Raw genomic sequence first — 22,876 nt, 5'->3', positions numbered from 1 at the left:
GCCCCCCGCCCCGCCCCGCCCCGCCGGGGGAGGGGAGGGGGCGCCCTCGGATGGAGACACCCCCCCAATACTGCAGGACCCCAGCCTTGCAGACCCCCCGTTCAATGGAGCAGACGCCTTTAATATTGCAGACCCCCCCTCAGTAGAGCAGGAGCCCCGGGTAGCAGGACCCCCCCTTAATAGTTCAGCCCCCCTTTCATAGAGCAGCGCCCTTTAATAGAGCAGGACCCCCCCAATAGGTCAGCCCCCCTTTAATAGAGCAGTGCTCTTTAATATGGCAGAGACCCCCCCTTTAATATTGCAGGACCCCAATATTGCAGACACCCCCTTTAATAGAGGAGGCGCCTTTAACATTGCAGAGACCCCCTTTAATCGAGCAGGACCCCCCCTTAATAGCTCAGAGCCCCCCTTTAATGGAGCAGACCCCTTGAATAGTGCAGAGACCCTCCCTTGAAGATAGCAGGACCCCCCTTTTATAGCGGAGACCCCTTTAATACAGCAGAGACCCCCTTTAATAGAACAGATGCCCTTAATATTGCAGACTCCTCTTTAGCAGAGCAGGACCCCCACCCTTCATACAGCAGCCCCCCCGCTTCATAGTTCATTCCCCCCTTTAATAGAGCAGACCCCTTTACTATTGCAACCTCCCCTTTAAAAGAGAAGGACCCCCTATAGTATTGCCCCCCCCCGTGCCTGCAGGGGGGTGTCACCCTCTCCCACTCCTCTGCCCCCCCGAACTGGGTCCACTGCGGGAGTTGCAGAGGGGGTGAGGCTGGGAAGGACCCTCCTCAATTGCGCACCCCCGTGGCTATTTACCCCCCCCAAGGCTGAGGCCCCCTTTTTCAGCCCCCGCCCCACCTCAAGGAATCTCCCTTTTCCACGACCCCCCCCCAGCCACTCCCATCACCCTGCTGCAATGGGGCTGGGGGTAGCAGTGGCTCCAACGCCCCCCTCCGGTATCTACACTGTGGGGGGTGGGGGGGCATATCCCCCCCCCAGATGCAGCCATCAAAGGGCTAAAAGCCCCCCACCCCTCGGAGCTCAGAGCGGGGGGGTGTTAAACTCCCAGCGCTAGGGGCAGGAGCCCCAGGCACACGGGGCGGGGGTCTGGCTTGGCTGCTCTGGGGGGTGGCGGCTCTTTTTCTGGGGAAAAACCCCCAGATTTGGCCTTAGGCCGATGGTTTTTTTTCCCGCCAAGCGACTGCAGGGTGGGGGGGACTGGGAGCCAAGAAGAACAGATGGGCGACGGTGGGGGAGGAGAAGAGAAGGGCGGGGGGGCAGGGGCTGCTACCAGGGCCAAGGGGTGACAACCCCCACAACATGGCACTGGGGGGGTCAAAACGGGGGGGGGGCCCTCGGAGCAGGGACCCATGATCACCTATTCAATGAGAGCCCCCGTCCTGCCCCCTCCCCCATTTCAAGGCTAGTAAAAGACCCCCCCGAGCCCTGCACCCAGGGGTGCGGCAGCAGCTGGGAGCTTCCACCCCCCCGGGTCCACCCCCTCCCCTGCACCACCTGGGGGGGCAGTGGCCCAGTCCCCCCCAGCTCCAGGCCCCCCGCCCCTCCCCAGGCTCTGACTAACCGTGGCAGAGGGCGGGGGGGGCAGTGGGGAAGCGCCCCCAGCTCTGTGTGTGTGTGTGTGGGGGGGATCCCTTGCTCTTTTGGTACCCCCCAAATACCCCCCCCCAAAAGCCGCTGCAGTGTCTCCAGCTGTCAGGCAGGAGCCCGGACACCTCCCCCCCCGGGGGATGTGCGGTGGGGGGGGGCTGACAACCAAGACTCCCTTTCAGGGCAGCTTCATGACCCCCCCCACAATGTCCCCCCCCACACCTAGGTCCGATTCCCACCCGTGCCCCCCTCCCAGCGCCCCGATTCCAGGGGACGGGCGGGGGGAGGAGTGGGGGGTCGCAGGCGATGGGGGGTTGGGTCCAGCAGGACCCCGACGGCTGCGGGGGGGGCTACCGCCCCCTCCCCAAAGAGGTCTCAGGCCAGCAGGGACCCCGCGCTGCCCCCCCGCCCGGGGAGGACCCGGAGTCCCGACTCGTGTCCGCCGGGAGCCCCCCCGCGCCCAGGGAGGCCCAGCCCGCCCCGACGGGCCCCCCCGCCGGGCCCCAGGCCGCCGAGCGAGCCGCTTCGCCCCCGCCCCCGCCGAGGAGCCGCAGAGCCGACGGCAGAAGCGGGGGGGGGGGGGGCTGGGGGGCGCCGGGGGGGCCAGCCCCCCCCGCAGGGCGGCGGCCGGGGCAGGGCTCAACAAAGAGCCGGGGCTGAAAATAGCTGGGGGGGGGGGACGGACCCCAGGTGTCCGGAGACAGCGCTCTGCGGGGGGGGCAGTCCTTGCTGGGACCCCCCCCGCCCCCCCGCGGGGCAGAGCGGAGCCGTCGTGCCCGGCCCCGCCCGATCCATCAGCATGGAGCCGGGGGGCCCAGCGCCCCCCCCCCCCCCCCGACGTGTCCTTCAGCCCCGCACACCGCCCCCGGGGGGCTGCAGGGGCCACGGGGGGGCGGGGGCTGCCCTGCTGGAGGCTCTGCCCTTAGCCCCGGGGCACGGGGGAGGGCTCGGGGGGGCTGCACCGCTCCTCCCTGCCCCCCATGGGCGGGTGCGGCCCCCCCGCACCCCGCAGCCTGGGCCTGCCGCGGCCGCGGGCGCCACCTGGTGGCCAACGCCGAGACTGCGCCCCCCCACCCCGTACCTGCCCCCCCCCACTGCCCTCCTGCCAGGACCCTCGGGACCCCCTCCCTGCCCCCGCAAGACCCCTCCCCGCAGCCACGAGACTCCTACCTACCTCCTGCATCCCTTGCCCCAGCTCCCTGCCTGCCTGCCCCCAGACCCCCACCTACCCCCCCTCGAGATCACCCTGCCCCAGCTCCCTGCCTGCCCCCCAAACCCCCACCTACCCCAGCACCCCCCATGTCTCCTGCCTGCTCCCCAAAACCAACCTCCGCTGCCCTGGTCCCTGCTTGCCCCAGTCCCTACCTGCCCCCCAGGCCCCCATCTCTCCCCGAGACCCCCATTCCCCGTGATGGGCATGGATGTGGGTGGGGGGCACAGGGGGTGGCCAGCAGGCCCCAGGGGCCACGGAGCAGGACCTCCAGGCCCAGGTGCAGCCCCAGCAGACCCCTGTAGCGGCAGGCGGGGCGTGTGGGAGGGTCCAGGGGTGCCCCAGGCGAGGGTCCTCCCAGAGCCCCTCACTCCCCGCCAGCCAGGGAGGGACAGGCCTCCCCTCTGAGCCGCTACCTGCCTGGGTGTGCGCACACACAGACACACACACCTGCCTGGGGTGCACACACATAGCTTCTGCCCGGGTGTATGTACGTGCATACACCCGGCATGCGTGCATACACATACACATGCAGGCATTCACGCTCCAGCCCAGAATGTGCACACATCACTCGTGTGCACACCAGCCTGGGATGCAGGGGTGTGCAGAAACCTGTATACCTGCAGTGCACTCACACATACACACTTATATGTGCATGCACATGAATGCCTACACACGCACTGAGGCCTGCCCAAGTTGTGCACAGACGCATACACACGTGCATGCATGAACACATACACATGCATGCATGAACATGCACACACACATATGCACGCTCCAGTGCAGCATGTGCACACACGACGCAGGAGCCGCGCTGGGCTGCGGGGGCCAAGCAGGGGCACAGGGTGGGGAGGGGCAGAATGATCTTCCCCTGTGATATGTGGGGCGGGGGGGCAGGGGGCACTGGGAGTGGCTGGGCGTCTGGGGCAGTTAAGGGCTGTGTCTGCAGGGGCGCATGGGGCGCTCACCCACTCTTCTTGCCCCTGGGCACCAGCTGGCATGGGTGGGCCTTGGGAGCTTCTCCTGCCCCCACCTCAACTCCCCCTTGCCCCAAGCCCCCTCCCACCCCCACCACTTCAGCAAAGCCCTAGGAACTGCCCCCGCATGCCACCCTTCAGCCTGGCACAAGCAGGGAGGGGTTAATGGAGTGGGTCACCCTATCCACCCTGGCTCCGAGTACAGGGGCCACCCAGCTCTGCCACCGATGGCCCACATGGCCTGTGTCATGTCTCCCCCAATGCGTGCCTCAGTCTCCCCGCCCATCCTTCCTGTTAGTGTCAGCTGTGGGGTGGGGGGCACTGCCAGTGTGGCACGGGGTGGCGGGGCCCGTCCCCGGTGCCATCACCCCGCGTGCCACAGCTTCCCTCCCCACCCTCCTCAGGCCCCATCAAGGGAAGAAGCCAGGCCGGGCCGGGGGACGGGCTCTGTTTTTACAAATTTTATTTATAACAATATCTGTGTGTTTAGTTGTAAAGTAAATCCAGCAAAAATTATTAAAACGTCTTATTTTTCTTTTTTTTCTTCTTCCCCCCCCCAGTAAAAGGATGGAGAGAGAGAGAGACGCCCCCACATGCGTTATTGGCTCCTACTATAAAAGCTAGTTCCTTTTTTTTGTTCTTTTTTAAAACTTTTTTTTCCTCATTAAAAAAAAAAAAGAAAGAGATCTGCATGTTGGAGAGACGGAGGAGACATGGAGTCGGGGCCGCCCGCGGGGGGGGCCGGGCCCTCTTGGCTCATGCAGTTGGTATGGCCTGAAGGGGGGGGGGGGAGGCTGAGCCTGGCCCCCGCTTTGCCCACGCTGGGGGGGCAGTGTGCCCCCCCTGCCCCGGGGGAACTGCCCCTGCTGGGGGGAGGGATGGGGCAGCCCATAGTGCACTGGGGGGGAGGGATGGGATTGGGGGGAGTGATTGGAGGAAGGGATGAGATTGGTGTGAAGCGAATGGCGGGAAGGGATGAGATTGGTGGGGAGCAAATGGCGGGAAGGGATGGGACTGGTGGGGAAGGTTGGCGGGAAGGGATGGGATTGGTGGGGAGTGATGGGTAGGGAGCAAAGGGATTGGTGCAGCTGATAGAGGGTGGGAATGGGACTGGTGGGAAGGAATGTGATTGGTGGGGCAGGACAAGGCTCCCAGCAGCCCTGGGACAGCCGCCCAGGGCACCCCCCAGCCCTGCCACCGTTAACCCCTTGCTGCCCTGCCCCGGGCCCGGCCTCTAGCCCTTCGTGCTCTGAGCCCCCGCCCCCATGCCCTTTAACCCCTCGCTGCCTGCTCCCGTGGGCCCCGCTCAGAAATGCGCCCCCTTCCCTGCTCGTCCCCCCTCACCAAGGGAGCGGGCGGTGGAGGGGGCCCGTGCCCAGCTCCAGCCACGGGGGGAGCCCCGTCCTCGGGGAATAGACAGGGAATAATACTGCTCACATATAAAAGTAATAATCCTTCATTTGTACATTTATACAGTGTCTCTCAGCTCCTCCCGCCCCCCCCGCCCTCGTCCGCCGGCCCCTGCCCGCCCCGGCCCCCTATGCCAGGGGGTCAGCCAGGTCGTCGTCTGCGCCCCGCGACAGCAGCTCGCGCTTCTCGTCCGTGCTGGCCAGCGAGTTCCGGCTGTTGTGGGCGCCCATGTACAGCGTGGCGTACACGGGGTTGGTGAAGTTGGTGGGCTGAGGGGGCAGCGGGTGAAATGGAGTAAGGAAAGGGGGTGGGCGTCCTCTCCAGCCTCCAGCCCCGCTGCAGCTCCTGCTCCAGCAAAGCCCCCCCAGCTCCTGCTGCAGCCAGTCCTGCCCTATGGGCCCCCCCACAACCCACATGGCCCCCCACAACCCCCTTGGACCCCCCCAGCCCCTGCACAGCTTACCTTTCAGCCCCCTGGACTCTCCCCGGCCTCCACAGACCCTCATGGACCCCCCAGCCCCCATGAACCCCACCCCTCCCAGACCCACGGACCCTCTACCTTGTCAGGATCGAGGGGGAAGTCGGCGTCCAGCAGCTCCCCGTCGTCCTCGGGCTCCCCCTCGTACATCTTGTAGGTGGGGTTCCCGATCTCCACGTTCATGGCCCCGTTCGTCATCCGCTGGTGCTGGAAGCCCTTGGCCCTGGGGGAGGGAGCAGGGAAGGGCAGAGGGTCAGCGTGGCCGGCCACGGGGTGGGGGTTGTCCAGGGCTGTGGGGGAGCACGTGTACAGCACGGTCCGGGCCTCAGTGCCCGGGGTCTTGGCAGCTGGGCCCAGGGACCCCCCAGAGAATCAGAGACCATGAGGGTGGGAAGGGAGCTCAGGGGTCACATCGAGTCCAACCCCCTGCTCCGAGCAGGACCAGCCCCAGCTACATCACCCCAGCCAAGGCTTTGTCTTAAAAACCTCCAAGGATGGAGGCTCCACCACCTCCCTGGGGAGCCTGTTCCAGTGCTTTACTACCCTCCTGGTGAGTTTTTCCTCATATCCAACCTCAACTTCCCTTGCTGCAGCTTGAGCCCATTGCTCCTTCTGTCATCTCTCACCACCAAGAACAGTCCAGCTCCTTCCTCTATTATTCAATCCCCCAGTCTTCTCTTCTGCAGCCTAAATAAGCCCATTTTCCTCTCTTCACACCAGCCACTGATGTTTGTCACCAATTCTCCAACGTGTCCACATCCTTTCTGTCATGGGGGGGCCCACAACTGGACACCAGACTCCAGATGTGGTCTCACCAGTGCCAAATAGAGAGGAAGAATCGCTTCCCTCCACCTCCTACCAGCGCAGCCCAGGATGCCGTTAGCCTTCTTGGCACCAAGGCCACACTGCTGGCCCCTATTCAGCTTCTTGTCCCCTGTCACCCCAGGGCCTTTTCTGCAGAGCTGCTGCCCAGCCAGTCTCCCCAAGCCTGACCCGGTGCCCGGGATTGCTCCAATTGACACTGCAGGACTTTGCGCTTGTCCTTGCTGAACCTCCCGTGATTTCTCTGGGTTCAATCCTCCCGTGTCCAGGTCTCTCTGAATCCTGGCCTTCCCCTGCAGCGTCTACTACTCCCCCCTACCCCACTTCAATTCCCACAGGACCCTCTGCCCCCCGCCAGACACCTCACCCTTTAATGCGCCGCTTGTACCAGAGGAAGGCCAGCACAGCCAGCACGACTAGTAGGACCAGCACGATGCTGATGACAATGGGTGTTGTTCCTGTGGGCGGGAGGGACGGGAGGTTTGTTATGGGGGTTATGGATCCCACACCCTGCCTCTTCCCCACCCCCAGCCAGCCAGATGGGTACAGCCCCCTGGGATTTGGAGGGTAGGTGGCGAGACCCCTCCTCCCCCCGCCCCTGCCAGCTGGGACCCCCACGTGTGCCACGCTGCCCGGGGTCCCCACTCCAGGCCCCGCGTACGTACGGTTGTTCTGCTGCTCGCTGACGGCGAGCTCCTCGCAGCGCTGCCCTGTCTGCCCGACAATGCACCTGGGGAGAGGGTGGGGGTGAGGAGCAGGGAAGAGGCGGGTAGTGAGGACAGGGGTCCGCACCCCCCAGGCCCAAGCCAGCCCCCAGCACTTACTGGCACTCAGGCAGCTGCGTCTTGGGGTTGATGGTGCAGGTGCCCCCGTGCAGGCAGTAGTTGTCGCAGCTCAGGCAGTTGGGGGCCACCTTGCCCCCAGGGCAGCTACGGGCAGGGAAGAGACAGCGTCAGCAGGCACTGACACAGCCCTCAATGCCAGCAGAGCTGGAGCTGCCCACTCCATCCAAGGCTTCCCCCTCCCCAAGTGGCAGGAGACCCGGAGTTGGGACTGGCCCCCAGCTGTGGCTGGGCACGGGCACCCCTGGGTGTCTGCAGCTCCAGGACACCTACACGCAGGTGACGTCCCCGCTCTGCTTGTTGATGTTGCAGGTGCCCTCCTGGCAGCGTGAGCACTTGTTGTCCTGACAGCGGGCGCCCTCGTACTGTGGCGGGCAGCGGCACTGCTTGGTGCCATCTGGCGCCAGCTGGCATATGCCCTCGTTCTCGCAGTACTCAAAGCACTGGCCTGCAGGGAGCAGGGGGTGGGGGTGAGCGTTGGGACCCCCCCTGCGCCCCGCCAGGGCGGCCCCTGCCCACAGTGCACAGCCCTGCTCACCAGCATCTCACCCTTGCAAACGCGCACTGCGCACGCACACATGTATGCACATGCATGCACATGTGCACGTACACAAACGCATGGGACAGAACCCAGGAGTCCTGGCTCCTGGCAGCTCCCTCCCCAGCCCACCAGACCTCCCCTCTCTGCCCCCCGAATGCTGGCAGCTCCCACCAGCTGGACTCCCCGCTCCCCGGCTGCGGGACCCAGGCATCCGGCGGCACTCACGGAACTGGCACTTGTCACCACTGAATTCGGGCAGGCAGCGGCAGTTGGGCTGGTTGCCCTGGTTGACGGTGCAGGTGCCGTTGTGGTAGCAGTAGTCCATGCACACCTGCTGGTTGCACCATGGTCCCGTGAACCCGGTGGGGCAGCGGCACGTTGGCACCCCTGGAGGGTGGGGGGGGCAGAGGCATCAGAGAGGCAGGGGCCCAGAGAACCCAGGTGTCCGGGCTACAGCTCCTCCAATGCTCTGCTTCCCCTCCGCCCCCCTGCTCCCTCTTCTGCATCACCCTGGGGGTCCCCCCTCCTCGCCCATGGGTGCTCACCGGAGCGGGAGGCGGTGCAGGTGCCCCCGTTCTGGCAGTATTCCCAGCACTGGTCGACCTGGCACTTGTCGCCGTTGTAGCGTGGCTGGCACCGGCACTTGGCCTGCTTGCGGGCATTGAGGAAGCAGCTGCCCCCGTTCAGGCAGACCAGGCTGCAGGTATCGCTGGTGGGCGCTGGAGGGGAGAGGGCAGCAGGGAGCTCAGCCAAGGCTGTGGCTCAGGCCCACACCCCCTACCCGCACGAGAGCCCCCACGTACCGACGGGCGAGATGGTGGGGGAGGGCACAACCACACAGGTGCCATTGTCCAGCCGCTTGCCGTTGGGGCAGGTGCAGACGGGGCCGCTGGGGCTGAGCAGGCAGAGCCACTCGCACTTCTTGCGGTCGCACGGGTTGGTCACTGCAGGGGTGGGAGGTGGGGGGCATGAAGGCCAGGCTAGGAGGGTCCTACCATGCACCCCTCTGCTCTCGTATCCTCACCCCCAGCACAGAGCGTCCCCTCCCTGGCCCGGATCAGCCACGCACACCTGGGAGATGCCGGCGTGGACCGCCCCGTTGGTGCTGGGGGTGCCCTGGGGGGCAACTCACCGTCCGGCTGCTTGTGCTGGTGGTAGAGCACCACGTCGGTGGCGTGGTTGAGGCCCGACGTCAGGTTGACCACGGGCTCACGCCCAAACTTGTGGATGCGGAAGATGAGGTTGTTGATGTAGGTGACACCGTAGATGTAGTCCTCAAAGATTTCGATGCTGAAGGGGTGGCTCAGGCCTGGGGAGAGGGGCACAGTCAGGGACAGCCCATGCCCAGGGCATCTCTGTGGCTCCCCACCCACCCCAGGCCCCGGCTCCGGCCCCTCACCCTTCTTGTTGTCGATAGCCACCACAGGGTCAGTGCCATTGAGGCGGATGCTGCCGATGACAGAGAGTTTGGCGTCGGCCCAGTACAGCCGCTCGTTGTGGTAGTCCACGGCCAGGCCTGGGGGGGCAGGCACGAACGTGAGTGCCATTACGGGCCCCCTGGGCTCTTGTCCATGCCCTCCCCCCGACTTGCTGAGTGGGGAAACTGAGGCAGGGAGCCCGGATCACACTTAGAGTCCAAGAGGGCGGCTGAAAATGGGACCCAGGTGTCCTCTGCTCCAAACCTTAGACCCTGCTGCTCTCCCGGAGCTGGGGATGGGACCCAGGTGTCCAGGCTCCCGATCCCTCTGCTCTAAGCCACTAGACCCCACCCTCCTCCCACAGCAGGGAGAGAACCCAGGTGTCCCGCTGGCATCACCCGTGGGCCACTGGATATTGTTCTGCACCAGCGTCTCCCGCAGGGTCCCATCCATGGCAGCTGTCTCGATTTTGGGGTGGTTGCCCCAGTCCGACCAGTACATGGTCCTACAGGGGGGAAGGGATCAGTCAGCCATGGGGGGGTCAGGGTGGGACACCCTGTCCCTGCAGACCCCGGTGCCCCCCGACCTCACCCCCGCAGCGGGTCCACGACAATAGCGTGTGGCTCGTCAATCATGGCCGAGATGAGCGTCTTGTGGTTCTCGCCCTTCATCTGCGCCACCTCGATGACGTCGCGCCCAGCGTCTGTCCAGTACACGTTCCCGGCCACCCAGTCCACCGCGATGCCCCGTGGCATCTTCAGCCCCGAGATCTGCCGGGCGCCAAGAGACGTGAGCACCCCGGCCTGCAGCCCGGCCCCCCTTGCCCAGCGCCCAGCCCCTGGCCCCGGCTCACATTGAGGTGGGTGACGGTGCTGTCCAGCTGGCGCCGGTTGCGGTTGGCGGCAGTGGAGGCAGCGGAGGAGGCGGGCAGCTCACGGTAGGAGATGCGGCCTGTGTGCCAGTTGGTCCAGTAGATCTTGTTGCCCTTGACGTAGATGTCCATGGCATCGATGCGCACGTCCTCATCGCCCTGGAAGGCCGGCTCGTGAGCCGAGTTGGGGTTGAAGGGGAACATGCTGCGGATCTTGTTGTCGTCCGCGATGTACAGGATCTGGTGCTCTGAGCCTGGGGGCGGCAGGGGGGTGTTGCTCCCTCTGTCCAGAATGGGTGGGGGGCACCCCCAGACCCAGCAGCCCCCAGGGTCTCTGCCCAGGGAGGGACAGGGAATGCCAAAGAGAAGGGTTGTTGGAGGCTGGAGCCCTGCCCCGTGCACAGACACGCCCTGCCTGGGCTCACACATGCATGCCAAGGCCTGTACACAAGGCCCCTCACTCCTGACCTGCAGCCCACCGCCCTGCCGGTGCCCCTCACTCCCGACCCGCACGCCCTGGTGCCCGGCCCCCACCCCCCTAGTACCTTCGGCCTTGCAGGTGTGGTGGGTCTTGACAAAGTTGCGGGAGCAGCTGCAGACGTAGGAGCCCTTGGTGTTGTTGCAGAGCTGAGAGCAGGTCCCGAACTGCAGGCACTCGTTGATATCTGGGTGGAGCGGAGGGGGTGGGGGGCAGCGGGTGATGGGGGGCACCGGATGCACCCAGCTCTGGGGTGGGACCGTCTGCCGCCCAAGAGTTCCCATGGCTTGGCCCAGGCCGTGGGCAAGGACCGCCTGGCCCTGGACCCGGAAGGCCTGAGGCCCACAGGGGTGCCCCAGCCCACCCCCTGCCCTGGTACCTTGGCAAGCGTTCTTGGTGGGCACCTTCTGGAAGCCACTGGGGCAGGCGCAGTATGTGGCCGTCGGCGATTGAACGCACTTGGCCTCATCTCTGCACATGCTTATGTTGGTCTGGCAGTCGTACATCTTGGGGTCTGCAGGTGGCATGCGGCGCCCGTTAGCAGGAGGGGGCCTACCCTGCCGGTGCCCCTCACTCCCAGCCCGCTGCCTCCTGTCCTGCCGGTGCCCCTCACTCCCAACCTACAGCCCCCCGCCCAGCTGGTGCCCCTCACTCCTGACCCACTGCCCACTGCCCTGCCCCTGCTAGCAATGCCTTCCCACCCTGGTAGCAGTGCTCCTCGTCAGAGCCGTCGCCGCAGTCGTCAAAGAAGTTGCAGTGCAGGTTGGCGCTCACGCAGCGCCCGTTATTGCAGGAGAACTCGCTCTTCTCCTGGCTGCAGTTCCGGGGCTTGGGAGACTCTGCAGAGGGTCGTGTGGTGGGGGGGGCATTAGGGGGGCAAGAGGCAGCCCCGAAGGCACTGACACCCCCTCTCAGCCATCCCTGCCCTGATAGACCTGGCAGACAGGGCAGGGCACCCCCATAGGTCCAGAGGGCTAGGAGCCGGGACACCTGGGCTCCATGCCCTAGGGTCTCATGGCTTAGAGCAGGGTGGCACAGGAGCCAGGATGGCTGGATTCTCTTCCCAGCTCAGTGTGTGTGTGGGGGGGGTCTCTAGAGACTGGAACAGGGATTGAGACTCCTGGACTCCTGGTTTCAACCCCTGGCTCTGGGGGGTGGGTGGGTCTGGGAGCAGTGGTCCTGAGGCCGAGAGCCCAGGAAAAGGGTGGGGGGCATCCCGGGGGCCTCACCACAGTCGCGCTCGTCAGTGCCGTCACCACAGTTGTCGACGCCGTCACACTGGCGCCCGATCCACAGGCAGACGCGCTCGTTCTTGCAGCGGAATGGCCGGTCCGGGGGGCACTGGAACTTCACTGTGCAGGGGGGCACACAGCAGCTCAGCTGGGGAAGGCCAGCCCCCTGAAGTGAAGCCCACCCTCAAACCCCCCGCCCTTGCCCTGGACTGTCCCGGGGGCTGTGCCCAGCACCTCATTCCCAACCTGTCCTGGGGGCTGCAGCTCCAGGGACCAGGCCAGAGCTGCTCCCAAATGCATGTCTGCAAGTAAACAATTACCTGCATGCACACGTGTGTGTGTACGTGTATGTGTGTACATGCATGCGTGTATGCACAAATATAAGTGCACATGCATATGCGGGTATGAAAGGGCACACGAGCATGGGCATGTGTTTTGTGTACGTGCATGCATGGCCTCAGACTCATTCTTATCCTGTTCCAGGCGTGGAGGGGGGAGGCTGGGGGCAGGGGGCACTCCTAGCCCTGGGGCACGGGAAGGGAGTATGGAGGGGCACACCCAGCCCGGGGGGGCACGGGGAGAGGGCACTCACGACACTCCTCAGGGTTCTCATCCGAGTTGTCCCCGCAGTCGTCCTCGCCATCGCACTTCCAGGCCAGGGGCTTGCACAGCGTGTTGTTGCACTGGAACTCGTCCAGGGGGCAGGTGCGCACTGTGGGTGTGAAGCGGGGGACATCAGGGCCCAGCTGCATCCAGGAATGCCACCCCCCACAACTGTCAGCAGTCCCCCTTCAACATGGAAGGGAGGGAAGAGCCCGGGGTAGCTCAGCTCAGCTCACAGCACCCCCCACTGCCTCGTACGAGGGCATGTGCACGTGTCCAGAGGGCACATGCGTGTGCCCAAGGGGGGGTGGAGGGGGTTACCCAGGCTGCTGCAGCTCTCCTCATCGCTGCCGTCCATGCAGTCGGCGTCGGCGTCGCAGCGCCAGCGCATAGGGATGCAGTGCCCGTTCTTGCACTGGAACTGGTCAAACTCGCAGCGTGGCGTGCAGTCTTTCTGCAGGGGGGGGGGTGGGGAGAAGATGAAGCAGGGTACCCAGTGCCCCCCCACCCCTCCCTGCACCTCCCACACTCGCCAGCCATACCTCATCGGAGCCATCGGCGCAGTCATGGTCCCCATCGCATTTCCAGCGCCCAGCAATGCAACGCCCATTGGCGCAGGAGAACTCGCTCTCAGAGCAGGGCCGGGGCGCTGTGGGCACAGAGCACAGCGGGGGGGCAGTGAGGGAGGGAGCACAGCCAGGAGGTGCTGGGGAGGATAGCAGGGTGGGGGGGCGCGGAGAGGGGTGGGCAGCAAGCAGGGCTGGGAGTGGGGGGTGCATGGCTCATATTTCCTCCTGATGGCCCCAGGGCATGGGGGGTCCAGACAGACCCAGCACCCCGCAACAAACCCCCCAGCCCCTTTGGCCATGCCATGGAGCTGCGACCCCTAGGGAGGGGGGTCGCCACCCAGCCATGGGGCAGCTTGGTTGGGAGGGTGGGGTCATGCACCGTATCTCAGGTGGGACATCCATGGCGGGGGGCAAAGGAGGGTTGGGGGCGTCGGAACTGATATGAGCCATGCACGCGCCAGGCCCTGCTGCCCACGGGGAGAGGCTGGGAGCTCCCAGGCGCCCCGCACCCTCCCGAGCAGCCCCCGGCTCCCACCCCGGGCAGAGACGACCCGCAGGAACCTACCTCTGAACGCCCGCACGACAGTGTGAAATGAGAGAAACGGAGATGAGGTGAAATGGCAGAGACCCAACACACAGTGGTGGGGGGCGGGCGGGCGGGAGGCCAAGGAGGGGTGGGGGGTCCGGGTCGAGCGCATCCACATGGGCAGGGCCCCGATACCTCCCGCCCCCCCACCGGCCCCTGGGCCGTGCTGAGCCTGCCCTGTGCCCCAGTGCAGCCCCTAGCGCGCGGCCCAGTTCCCCCAGCCTGCGCCCAGTGCCAGCTCTGCACGTACTGCAACTCTCCTCATCCGAGTTGTCGCCGCAGTCGTTGTCGTAGTCGCACTGCCAGCGCCCAGGCACGCACCGGTTGTTCTTGCAGCGGAACTGGTAGGGCTCACATGTGCGCTCATCTGTGGGGGGGCAGGCGGTTGGAGGTGGGACTCCTGGGGGTGCCAGGCCTGGGGGTCCAGGGTTCGGAGGGCTCTTATGCCCCCTTAATGCCCAGGGAAAGGGATCCCCCTGGCCCTCGGCTCACCACACTCCTCCTTGGGCTCATCGGAGCCGTCGCCACAGTCGTCCTCGCCGTCGCACTTCCAGCGCGCTGGGATGCAGCGCCCCGAGTCCTTGCAGCGGAACTCATCCAGGCCGCATGTCATCTGGGCTGGGGGAGTGGGTACAGGGGTCACCTCTCTGTGTGCCCCCCCTCGGCAGCTGCCCCGTGACAAGCTGCGGGGTTCTCAGCCTGTTCTTGGGGAGGGTCCCAGGCTCGTCCCCGGCCCCTTACTGCAGTTGGCGGGCTCATCAGAGCCGTCGGCACAGTCGTTGTCACGGTCGCACACCCACACACGCGGGATGCAGCGCTTGGTGATGGCACACTGGAACTGGTTGGGGGCGCAGGTCACCTCGGCTGCGGGCACAGGGGGGTCAGGAGGGGGCTGCAGCCAGGGTGGGGTGGGGTAGGGGGGCAGGAGAGGGTGGGAAGTGCCTGAAAACCATGGCAACCCTGGAGTGACAGCAGTGACCTCATCACACCCTCCCCCAGCAGCTCTAGGGTCCAGTTGTGGGGTGGGGAGGGTAACATGGGGGTAATAACCCCCCTCCCATTGCAGCCAAGTCCTGGATGGGCCTGGAGGACGGGTCCCGTTAACCCATGGCTCTCCTTGCTCCTGGATTATCCCCCCTGGGGATCCTCCTGCAGCACAGGGGTGGGGGGCACTCACGACAGTCCTTCTCGTCCTCGCCGTCCCCACAGTTGTCCTGCCCATTGCAACGGAAGATGCCAGGGATGCAGCGGTTGGTGTTGGTGCACTTGAACTGGCTGGGCAGGCACACGTGGATCTCTGGGGGGAGGTAGGGGGTAGGGTGAGATGCCTGCCACAGCCTCCCCTGCTCCAGCCAGCAGCCCCCATGTCCTGAACCTGGAAATCCTGCGATCTGCGGGGCCAGCAGGGAGCTTTGGGGGTCATGGCTGGTCCAGGCTGGAGGCAGGATCAGGCCTGTCCAAACCACCGCCGACAAAGCCGGGGTCCAACCTTTTAGTCCAGACCCGCAATGCAGCACCAGGCACCACACCCAGCCCTGCCCCTGGGGTAAAATTCCTTCTTGACTCCCAATCTGGCATTGATCTAACACTGAGTGCAGGGGCAAGATCCTCCAGCCAGGGCCTTGCAGGGCTGGTGCCAACTGGAGCATTGGTACAGCCCAGCTGCCATCCCCAGCACCTCTGGGGGGGGCTTCGAAGCCCCCTGAGACAAGGAGCAGAAGCCAGGGGGATTCCCTAACCCACTTTGCTGCAACTTTCAGCCCTGGCTCTGTGTCTTGCTTCCTGCCCAAAATGGCCAAGGCGTCCTCCTCTCCAAGGACCAGAGGCTGCTCTTGTGTCTCCTCAAGTGCCTCTTAAGCAAGCTGAGGGTGCCCAGCTCTTCCAGAGTGCCCCCCCACTGCCCCCCAGCCAGAGTGTGGGACCCAGGCATCTGGGGCCACGTACCGCAGTTGGCCTCATCGGAGTTGTCCTGGCAGTCGTTGTCGCCGTCGCAGATGAAGGCCGGGTTGGTGCAGATCCCCGTCGAGCACTGGAACTGGCCCGGGCGGCACTTGAACTCAGCTGCAGGGGGAAGGAGGGGCGGCAGAGGTGATGTCTCCAACCCCACAAACCCCCTTTGCCTTTCTCTAGGACTGATGCCCCCCTGCGTGGCACCCGCGTGGGCAGGACAGCGCCGGCCTGGCCGCAGCAGGGAACTCATTGCGGGGAAGGAGTGTGGCAGTCCCCCGAGACTCACGGCAGTCCTCGGGCTCGTCGGAGCGGTCCCCGCAGTCGTCCTCCGTGTCACATTTCCACCAAAAAGGGATGCACTTGTCGTTCTTGCACACAAACTGCACAGGGAGATGCGGCCGTGAGGGGGGGTCCCGGGCAGGCTCCCTCCATGTCCAGACCCTATGTCCCTCCCTTTGCCCTAAACCCTAGGGGAGTTGGGGGTGGGGGGTAGGGAGACCCCAGGAGAGGGGTCTGGCAGCTCCCAGCCAAGACAGACTCCTCCCACAAAGCAGAGCGAGTCAAGGGGACCCCCCCCCCATCTCCCCAGATGCACCCATGCATGATACCCAACATGTGTCCATGCGTACACGTGTGCACGCACTTGTATGTGCCCCCCAGGTAGGAGGAGGCAGGGGGCCTGGCATTGCTTTGGCAAAGAGGTACACACAGGTTCACATGTATATGAAAACACACACAGCCTGTCTCACCCCAGCAGGTGTGAGTGTGTGTTGGGGGGCGGTTGGGGGGGGCTATCAGGAGAGGCTGCAGTGGCCAAAGCCTGCCACAAGGTGATGCTGCTTTGGCAGAAGTACACACATATCTGTACCCCTGTGCGGCATATGTAAGTGTGAATCCAGGCACATGCATATGAAAACATGCATGTGCCCTGTCCCTGCCCAATGGGTGTGTGTGCATGTGTGTGTGTGTGAGTGAGTGTGTTGTGGGGGCATATTGGGTGAGGCTGCAGTGGCCAAGGCCTGCCACAAGGTGGCACCACTGCCTTGGCGTAAGTACATAAATGCCAGTGCCTCCATGCACATGGATAAGTGCGAATCCAGGCACACATGTTCACACGCATATGAAAACACGCACCTTGTCCCATCCCACCAGGTGTGCATATGTGTGTGCATGTGTGTTCATGTGTGTGTGGGTCGGGAGGACACATCAGGCAACCTTGGCAAAGAGCTCCATGCACCCACCCACAGAGCAGCCTGGACACGCTCACGTGTAAACACATGCGTGCCCCCCCTCCAAGGGTACCTGGCTGGCAGTGCAGTTGGAGACACAGGTCTTGCCGTCGCCGCCCAGGTAGAAGTTGGTGGGGCAGGCGCACTTGTGCCCCCCGCCCGGGGACAGCAAGCAGAGGTTGCTGCAGCCCCCATTGCTCACCTTGCAGGGGTGGTCGGGCACTGGGGGGGAAAGGGGGCAGAGTGTCAGCACCATGGATGCCCCGCACTCCTAGGGACAGATCCTCTCTGCCTCCCTGACAGGCAGGTCCAGGTGCCACCCAGACCCCAGCCCAGGTGCCCTGATCCCAGGCTGGGGGGTGGGGGGGGATGGACACAGAGACCAGGGACACTCACCATCGGGCTGGCGGTAGGGGTGATAGATGTGGATGTCCATGGGCCGGTGCAGGGTGCTGATCAACATGGTCTTGTTGGCGCCCGTGGTCTTGTGAGCCCGGTTGATGGACTTGGTCTCCCAGTCCGTCCAGTAGATGAAGTCCTCAAAGAGCGTCAGGGCGAAGATGTGCGGGATGTCCTGGCTCAGCACTGCAGGGTGGGTGGGGGGGTGCTCAGGGCTGGGGGGGTCCCCGCTCAGCCTCTCCCACCACCCAGCGCCAAGTGGGTCCCGTGGGACAGGGAGCCCTGGGGCTGGTCCCCAGACCTCACGGGGCTGCCAGGGGCCCAGGGAAGGGAAAGGAGGTAAACAGGGATGTGCTAGGGTCAGGCACAGGGCTGGGGGTGCCCTCCAGCCCCTACATGCTAGACACCGCCCCCCCGCATAGTGGAGAAGAAAACCCAGGAGTCCTGGCCCCCAGCTCCAGGACCGATGCCTCAGACAACCCCCCCCGCCACACACACACACACACACACACACACACGTGCGCACACACGATTGAACCCAGAAGTCCTGGTCCTGGGGGTGCCATGCTCGAGCCCTGCACCTGTGTGCCGGTTGGAGCCATCCAGGCTGGCAAACTCGATGTAGTCCTCACGGGCATCGGCCCAGTAGATGCGCCCATTGATGTAGTCGAGCGTGAGGCCGTTGGGCCACGTGATCCTGGTGTCCACGACCACGCTGCGCTTGGTGCCGTCCATCCCAATCTTCCCGATCAGGGAGTGGTCACCCCAGTCTGTCCAGTACAGGTAACTGGGGCAGGTGACAGGGGCCCATCAGAGCCTGCAGCACTGGCCTGGCACTACCCGCTGCATGGGCAGGAAAACTGAGGCATGGAGGGGGCAGGGGGAGGCTGGGACATTACAAGGCTGGGGAGAGGAGCCCAGGGCACTGCTACGCGTTCAATTAAAGCTGGAGAGAAACCAGCTAGAGAGATGCTATGTGCTAACTACCTTACACATGTGGTTAGTGTACATTTACTGCGCAATTCACCAGTTCATTGCGTGCGAATTACTTTGCACGTGGCTGGCTTACATTTATTGCGTGATTCCTTCCCCTGTTCTTCACATGCTACTTACTTCACATGTGCAGCCAACATAAATTTATTGCGTGACTCCCCTGTTCATCACGTTAATTATTTTACATATGTGCCCGGTGTAAATTTATTACACGATTCCCCTGTTCATCACATGCTGATTACTTCACGTGTGGCCAGCGTACATTTATTGTACGATCCCCCTGTTCATCGCATGCTAATTACTTTACATGAATGGCCAACGTAAATTTATTGCACAATTCTTCCACTCATCACATGCTAATTACATTGCATGTATGGCCAGGCTAAATTTATCGCGCGATTCCCCAGTCTGTTGCGTAATACATGTAACGTGTAGCAAGCATCCTGACAGGATACCAAGCTCTTGGCATTAGCCGGGTGGGTCCCAAGCTGCGGTGCGAGGAGGGAAGGTGCCTCCAGGCTCAGTGAGGGCACCAGGGTTGGCTGGCAGGGATTTTGGGGGCACCCCCCCAAAGCGAATGCCCCCCCAGCTCTCACCCATTCTGCACGTCGACCACGAGGGCGCGGGGCTCACGCAGACCCGAGTTGACCAGCACTGTGCGATAGGCCCCGTTGAGCTTAGACACCTCAATGGTGTCTCGGCCCTTGTCGCACCAGTACAGGTTGCCCCCCACCCAGTCCACAGCCAGCCCATCTGGGTTGCTGAGGCCTGTGCGGTGCAGCACCTGTGGGAGCGGCAACAACGCCGGGTCAGAGCCAGGATCAGGGCCCAGCCACCCCTGCCATGCTGTGAGCGCAGCAGGTCTCAGGCCAGGAGCTGCCCGTGGCAGGGGTCATGGGGCAGGGATCATGCCCAGGGGGGCCAGGACCCACCTGCACATTGCTACCGTTGATGTGCATGCGCCGGATCATGCTGCCCTGTGTGGTCACGTCGGTCCAGTAGATCATCTGCTCCCGGTAGTCAAAGTCCAAGGCCACCGCGTTGTTCAGGCCCTGCAGCCCCCCAGGGTGGATGCATTATGGCCCAGCACCTCCCCGACTCCCAGGGCTGCTGGGGGTGCAGGGGGAAATCGGGGGCCTGGCTGGGGAGCAAGGCACCCCCCAGGGGCATGCTGAGGCCAGCTGCGGTGCTGGGGTGAGAACCCAGGAGTCCAGGCCTCAGCTGCTATGTGCAAGACCGCCCCCCTCCCCACCCCCATCTGCAGTGGTGAAGGGAACCCAAGAATCCAGGCCCACCTGCTTGAGCAGCGTGTAGTTGGAGCCATCCAGGTTGAGCTTGCGCAGGTAGTAGCGGTTGGCAAAGATGAGGAAGGGCTCATCACCTGCGAGGGGATGCCTGGGTCAGCTGGGTCAAATCACACCCCCACCAGGACATGCACGTATGCACGCGTGCCTGTTTGTGGCCTCTGCGGAGCGCAGGGGCAGCAGGATTCCTCCCCCACAACCCAAACACGAGCAGGGCAAGGAGCTCAGTACCCTCTGAATGGGGCCTATGGAGCCCAAGGGCATCGGGCCCAAACACAGCATCCACTCTGGGCATCCCACCACAACTGTGCATATTCACCTGTGCACACACAGGCGTACATGTGGACATACATGTGCATGTGAACACACACTTGTGCATGCACACACAAGCAGGCACATATGTGCATGCATTCATACATACACATATTTACATACATGCCTGCACATACCTACCTAGGTGCACCCACGCATACATACACCCTTGTGCACATGCATGCCTACCTGTGGACACAGGCATGCATATATGCCTGCATATGCCTGCACAGGTGCACCCCTCCCACATGGGCATACACACATGTGAACACGCCTGCCTACCTATGCACACACAGGCAAACATGCATGCAAACTTATGTGCACATCCATGCCTACATGTGCCCGCACAGGCACGCACACACACAAACACAATGCCTACCATGTACATGCATGCCTACACACTTGCACACGCAAGCCAACATGTGCCTGCACAAGCATACACACACAGGCACATGCACTGCCTGTGTGCACACACACACCTGTACGCACACGCACACACATTTACATTCATGCCTAAACATGCCCACACAGGTATACACACACACATGCCTACCTATGCAGACACAGGCAAACAGGCATGCACACACATGTGCACATACATTTATGTATAGGCATACACACACTCAGAAGCACACGCACTGCCTTCCTGTGCACACAGAGGCATGCATGCCCACAGATGCATGTGCACACAGGCCTCCAGGCGCCCACACACAGGCTCACCGGACACGGCTTTGCAGCTGGTGGGGTTGTCGGGCCGCAGGCGGTAGCCCTGGCGGCACAGGCACTTGTAGCTGCCCAGCGTGTTGATGCAGATCTGGCTGCAGGGATAGGTGGTGGAGCACTCGTCCACATCCACACACGTCTTCCCGTCGTCCTTCAGCCGGAACCCGGGGCGGCACCGGCACTGTGGGGGTTGCAGGGTCAGGGCGTGCCATGCCGGCCCTCATGCAAAGCCCCCCCGCACCACCCCACTGTGCACCCATGAGCGCATGCACAGTGCCCAGCAGCAAGCATGCATGAGCAGTGCCCTGGACACATTGCATGGGACTGCGTGCACCAGTCTATGCCGCCTGGCACAGACTGGGCATGGGAGCACGCAACACTGGTGGGAGGAGGCCTGGGTCGTGTGAGCACACGCGCGTGCAGTGTGCCATGGGCTGCGTGACTCTGCTGGGGGGCTGCAAGGCACAGCTCTGCACCCGCTCCCCCCCTCCAGCTGCTCCAGGATGTGCTGCCCCCTGGGGACTGGCATGAGCAGGGCCAGGAGTGTCAAGCTGTGTTTGTGTGTGTGTGCATGTGCACGTGTGTATGCTGGCGCCTGGTGGCTAATGTGGGCAGGAGTGGGAGAGTGCAAGGCCGTATGTGTGTGAGTGTACCCCCATGCAAATATGTGTGCATCTGCTGCCCCCTGGTGGCTGGTGTGGGCAGGGCCAGAAGTATGCAAACCCCACCACACATGCTGCCCCCTGGTGGCTGGTGTAGGCAGGGCTGGAAGCTTGTGCATGACTGTGTGTGCGCATGTGCACACACGTATGTGCTGCCCCTGGTGGCTGGCATGGGTAAAGCGGAGCATGTGAGGTTGTGTGTGTGTGTGCACGCACACATGTGTGCATATAGCTGGTACAGGCAGAGCCAGGAGCATGCCAGGCTGTGTATGTGCATGCACATATAACTGGCATGGGAAGGCTGGGAGCATGCCAGGCCATGTGTATGTGTACACGCATGTGCATATCCCCCATGCTCTCAGCCGGGCCAACCTTGTAGCCGATGCGCAGGTCCTCACAGTCCTGGGAGCAGCCGCTGAGCTTACGATTGAGGCACTCATTGATGAAGCAATTGAGCTCGTCGGAGCCGTCAGCACAATCAGCACGGCCATCGCACAGCAGCGCCTCGGGCACGCAGGTCCCCGTCTTGCACAGGAAGAACGAGTCGTTGCACTTGCTCTCTGCAATGAGGCCATGGTGGGGGGCATCACTGGAGGCGCCCTGATGTCAGCCCTCACAGCCCCCCTGTGGCAGCTGGCCTGTGCCCCAGGCAGGCGGGGCCTGGAGCATGTGAGGCCATGTGTGTGCACGCATGCATGTGTGTGTGCATGTGAAGTTGTGTGTGCATGCATCTGTATGTGAGGCTGTATGCACATGAGTGTACGTGTGCGTATGCACAGGCACATGCGTGTCAGGCTCTGCATGTGCAGATAAGTGCACGTGAGGCCATATGTGTGTAGGTATGTGTTTGTGTGCACGCACATTTGCTGCCCTCTGGTGGCTGCAACATGCAAAGCCGTGCGCATGCACGCGTGTGTGAGAGAAGAGGCCATGTGTGCCGCTGCCTGGTGGTTGGAGCGAGCATGCGGAGCCAGGAGAGTGAGAAGCTGTGTGCATGTGCACACACGTGTACAGTGAGTGCTGCCCCCTGGCAGCCAGCATGGGCACCAGTGCCTCCCCCACAGCCCCCAGGCTGGCACGCACCGGAGCTGGTGCAGCGCAGGTTCTTGGGTGCCTCGTCTGAGTGGTCGTGGCAGTCGAACTCGCCGTCGCACTCCCACTGTGCGTTGCTCAGGCAGCGCCCGTTGGCGCAGCGGAACTCGTGGGGGCCGCACGTCGGGTACTCTGGGGGTGGGGAACAGTCAGGCCCGGAGCTCCCCTCACACCCGCAGAGCCTCTGGGGCAGCAGGCATGGCTCCCCAGTGCCCCCCTTCCCACAGCACCCGCCTGGAGCCCCCCCTTGCTTGAGGGTCTCATGGTCCCACGGGTGCTGCTTTGGGTGCCACGGGACCTACCGCACTCCAGGGACTCGTCAGAGCCGTCACTGCAGTCGTGGTCGTGGTCGCACACAAAGTGCTTGGGGATGCACTGCCGGTTGGCACACATGAACTCCCGCTCGTCGCACGTGTTGTTGTACACTGGGGGGGGGGACACCGTGGGTCATCAGCACCACACAGCCCCCCTTGCCCCCCTTGACTTGCTGAGGGAAACAGGTATGGCAGGGCTCGTCCGAGGCCACGCAGAAAAGGACCCAGGTGTCCTGGCAGTCCCCTGAGAGCC

General features: G+C 63.8%; 1 protein-coding gene across 3 annotated transcripts in view; it reads right to left on the bottom strand.

Annotated features, from left to right (window-relative positions):
- Positions 1–4,241: 4,241 nt before the first annotated feature.
- Positions 4,242–22,876, bottom strand: part of LRP1 (LDL receptor related protein 1) — a 78,719-nt gene continuing 60,084 nt past the window's right edge. For all 3 annotated transcript variants that reach the window (XM_090055880.1, XM_090055881.1, XM_090055882.1), the window contains 37 exons: positions 22,612–22,734; positions 22,301–22,441; positions 21,590–21,777; positions 20,553–20,736; positions 19,512–19,597; positions 19,149–19,268; positions 18,813–19,000; positions 17,805–18,010; positions 17,221–17,409; positions 16,898–17,046; positions 15,882–15,975; positions 15,590–15,706; positions 14,823–14,942; positions 14,387–14,509; positions 14,138–14,263; positions 13,896–14,012; positions 13,033–13,139; positions 12,812–12,944; positions 12,480–12,599; positions 11,885–12,007; positions 11,357–11,494; positions 11,035–11,169; positions 10,723–10,842; positions 10,160–10,431; positions 9,898–10,076; positions 9,705–9,811; positions 9,288–9,404; positions 9,021–9,197; positions 8,692–8,832; positions 8,434–8,607; positions 8,114–8,275; positions 7,621–7,795; positions 7,330–7,434; positions 7,171–7,235; positions 6,873–6,963; positions 5,765–5,906; positions 4,242–5,474 (listed from right to left, as the gene is read on the bottom strand). In XM_090055880.1, coding sequence (XP_089912006.1) covers positions 5,334–5,474; positions 5,765–5,906; positions 6,873–6,963; positions 7,171–7,235; positions 7,330–7,434; positions 7,621–7,795; positions 8,114–8,275; positions 8,434–8,607; positions 8,692–8,832; positions 9,021–9,197; positions 9,288–9,404; positions 9,705–9,811; positions 9,898–10,076; positions 10,160–10,431; positions 10,723–10,842; positions 11,035–11,169; positions 11,357–11,494; positions 11,885–12,007; positions 12,480–12,599; positions 12,812–12,944; positions 13,033–13,139; positions 13,896–14,012; positions 14,138–14,263; positions 14,387–14,509; positions 14,823–14,942; positions 15,590–15,706; positions 15,882–15,975; positions 16,898–17,046; positions 17,221–17,409; positions 17,805–18,010; positions 18,813–19,000; positions 19,149–19,268; positions 19,512–19,597; positions 20,553–20,736; positions 21,590–21,777; positions 22,301–22,441; positions 22,612–22,734 — 5,195 coding nt within the window. In that variant the 3' untranslated portion in view covers positions 4,242–5,333. The remainder of the gene's footprint in view (positions 5,475–5,764; positions 5,907–6,872; positions 6,964–7,170; positions 7,236–7,329; positions 7,435–7,620; positions 7,796–8,113; positions 8,276–8,433; positions 8,608–8,691; positions 8,833–9,020; positions 9,198–9,287; positions 9,405–9,704; positions 9,812–9,897; positions 10,077–10,159; positions 10,432–10,722; positions 10,843–11,034; positions 11,170–11,356; positions 11,495–11,884; positions 12,008–12,479; positions 12,600–12,811; positions 12,945–13,032; positions 13,140–13,895; positions 14,013–14,137; positions 14,264–14,386; positions 14,510–14,822; positions 14,943–15,589; positions 15,707–15,881; positions 15,976–16,897; positions 17,047–17,220; positions 17,410–17,804; positions 18,011–18,812; positions 19,001–19,148; positions 19,269–19,511; positions 19,598–20,552; positions 20,737–21,589; positions 21,778–22,300; positions 22,442–22,611; positions 22,735–22,876) is intronic.

The sequence above is a fragment of the Crocodylus siamensis genome, chromosome 6 (assembly GCF_052110815.1).
Source record: "Crocodylus siamensis isolate JL-2025a chromosome 6, ASM5211081v1, whole genome shotgun sequence".
In the NCBI taxonomy this organism is placed as follows: Eukaryota; Metazoa; Chordata; order Crocodylia; family Crocodylidae; genus Crocodylus; species Crocodylus siamensis.
Note: the sequence above shows the minus strand (reverse complement) of the source record. Positions and strands in the feature narration are given on the sequence as shown.